Source organism: Octodon degus, unplaced genomic scaffold, assembly GCF_000260255.1.
Source record: "Octodon degus isolate 3935 unplaced genomic scaffold, OctDeg1.0 scaffold00135, whole genome shotgun sequence".
Classification (NCBI taxonomy): domain Eukaryota; kingdom Metazoa; phylum Chordata; class Mammalia; order Rodentia; family Octodontidae; genus Octodon; species Octodon degus.
Genome location: NW_004524711.1, coordinates 6,988,980 through 6,991,131, shown reverse-complemented (window position 1 = coordinate 6,991,131; position 2,152 = coordinate 6,988,980). Strand labels below are relative to the sequence as shown.

Here is a 2,152-nt window from a genome sequence, read left to right as displayed (position 1 = left end):
TAAGTTGAAAAGAATTTACAGAAGGCAGTAAAAGCTCAGTGGTCCAGTGCATACATCAGAGCAAAGGTGAGCTTGCAGTGTCTACATGCCTGATAGAAAGATGATTTTGCACACAAGTTTGAGAAGAAAATAGCTCTGGAATACTATGCATGTTCTCCAGGATTATGAGACTGTGTATACCAAGAAACCTGAAAGATATTACTCCAGGCGAAATGACCTTGACTTCTCTGTTGGAGTGATCTGAGAAATGAACATTCTTTCTGAATTTGACCCATGGGGGGCACACTTCATTAATAGTCTTCTTGTCCCACACCTACATGGGGTTTAAATTCAATAGTTTCCTTAAAAATACAAAGAATTTCTCCTTCTCTTACTCTCTGGCAGGAAGACAGGCCCTTCTACTCCTCTGCTATTGGAAACTTGATGTTAGACTTCATGCCTTTCTCATTTCCATGAGAAACCTTTCCATGTGGGTGGCTGGTTCTTGAGTGTAAATATGAGTCTCAATTCCATCCTGCTGTGACCTCTGAGGCAATAGGAAGCACTAATTAAAATTACCCTTCGGAGTGGATAGATACAGAGAGGTGTTGTCAGATTGCTGGCTAGAGACATTATAAACCCTATCATAACCCTCAATCCAAGTAGTGAGCAGAGACAATTCTATAGCCAAGGACACTTGTATGCCAAATGATCAATAAGGTCCACCCAGATTGAGGTAATTCCTACTTCCAGACGCATCTAAGTTTCACTTATGATGGAGTTGACTCTCCCAAGCAACATCCTTGCTTCCTCTTGTCCATCTCAAGCCAGAAATCTAACCACTTCCATGATGTTTGTACCAGCATGGCCTTTCTTCCCACGCCCTAATAGCTTGCTGGTCCTGCACATGTGGAGTCCCTTCAATATCTCTAGGTCATTTTTTCTGCCACAGCTAGTCACAACTATAGATCCCTGGCTTATAATCAGCACTCAAAACTCATTTCTTTCCTAAATAACTTAAATACGGTGATAGCTCCTGGCCAAGGGTCACCACGGGAGTTGTAAGGACAAATTGCTTTCAGTATTTCCCAAGTCATGTTTAAGGACTTCATACCACCCAACTTTTGCCCAAGCCCACCTAGCTCAGACACCCATCTTCCAACTATTAAGGTCTGAAAAGCATTTCCATTTTCAAAATTTTATTGAGTTGTTGGAGAAATGGCCAATATACATTTCTCATTTTGTTACATCTGGCATTTCACCCACACTTGATAGGTGATAGGCTCTTCTCTGGCTTTGTACTTTAATTTCAGGTCTCCTTAGCAGTCCCCCTTCTGTTGTTTTTGTTCCTGCCTGGTGATGTTTGAAGTCTACCAGGGCAGTGCCTGCTGGCTGGTCAAATGTGGGAGCGATAAGTACGATTGGCTGTGGAGAAAGGACAGGTTAGCGCTCATTAGAACATACCTCAGTACCCTTCTTGCCCTAATGGGAATTTAGTTATTGGAAATAGTCTCAGGCTGAGATTTCAGGATGGTCCCAGGAGAGAGGGCTGGGGAAGAAATATGTCCCTAGGGCCCATGGCTCTCTCACTCTCCCACTCACCATCATCACCCCGTTTCCTACTCTTCAGACTGCCTTTCCGGTATTTTCTTTTGATGCCACCTCTCTTGACACCTTTGTGTGGAGTTCTGTTCTTGCCCCTCCTTATGCCATGACTCTTCAATTTGCGGCTAGTCGACATTGCCATTTCTGCCAAGACAGGGGCCTTGTGCAAGGCCTGGAGGTTGGGAGTCTGGGTATTTAAAGCCTTAGGCATTATGACTGCAAAGGGGTGTGACTGCCACAGATAGGTTGGGGGGGTTGTTTCTTTTGTGATGTCACTAGCCTTTGCTGAACCTCAGTCAGATTGGCCAAATGAGGTGGTCTCTGGTGCAGCTCGAGGCTGGGCTTTCTGAAGTCTTTATAGGTTAAGTAAAAGTTTCCATATAACTATTACTGAGTAAACCCTAGTGCACCAAGGGAGTATAAGAAATCATTTAAAATATATAGGACTTTTAAAAGTCATTGTGTACATGTGGATGTATGTTTGTCTCTAAGAACATCTAAAGATAACAAAGGTACTATATTTCTATAAGCATGACTCTAGGGAATCCAATTTGGGGGATCAGAATAT

The 2,152-nt window shown here is 43.1% G+C and overlaps 1 protein-coding gene across 1 annotated transcript; it reads right to left on the bottom strand.

Annotated features, from left to right (window-relative positions):
* Positions 1-1,167: 1,167 nt before the first annotated feature.
* Tnp1 (transition protein 1) lies at positions 1,168-1,754 on the bottom strand. Its single transcript, XM_004641347.2, has 2 exons — positions 1,582-1,754; positions 1,168-1,404 (listed from the first exon to the last, which is right to left on the bottom strand). The coding sequence occupies exons 1-2, from the start codon at positions 1,724-1,726 to the stop codon at positions 1,376-1,378; spliced, it is 174 nt and encodes a 57-aa protein (XP_004641404.2). The 5' UTR covers positions 1,727-1,754; the 3' UTR covers positions 1,168-1,375.
* Positions 1,755-2,152: the final 398 nt, after the last annotated feature.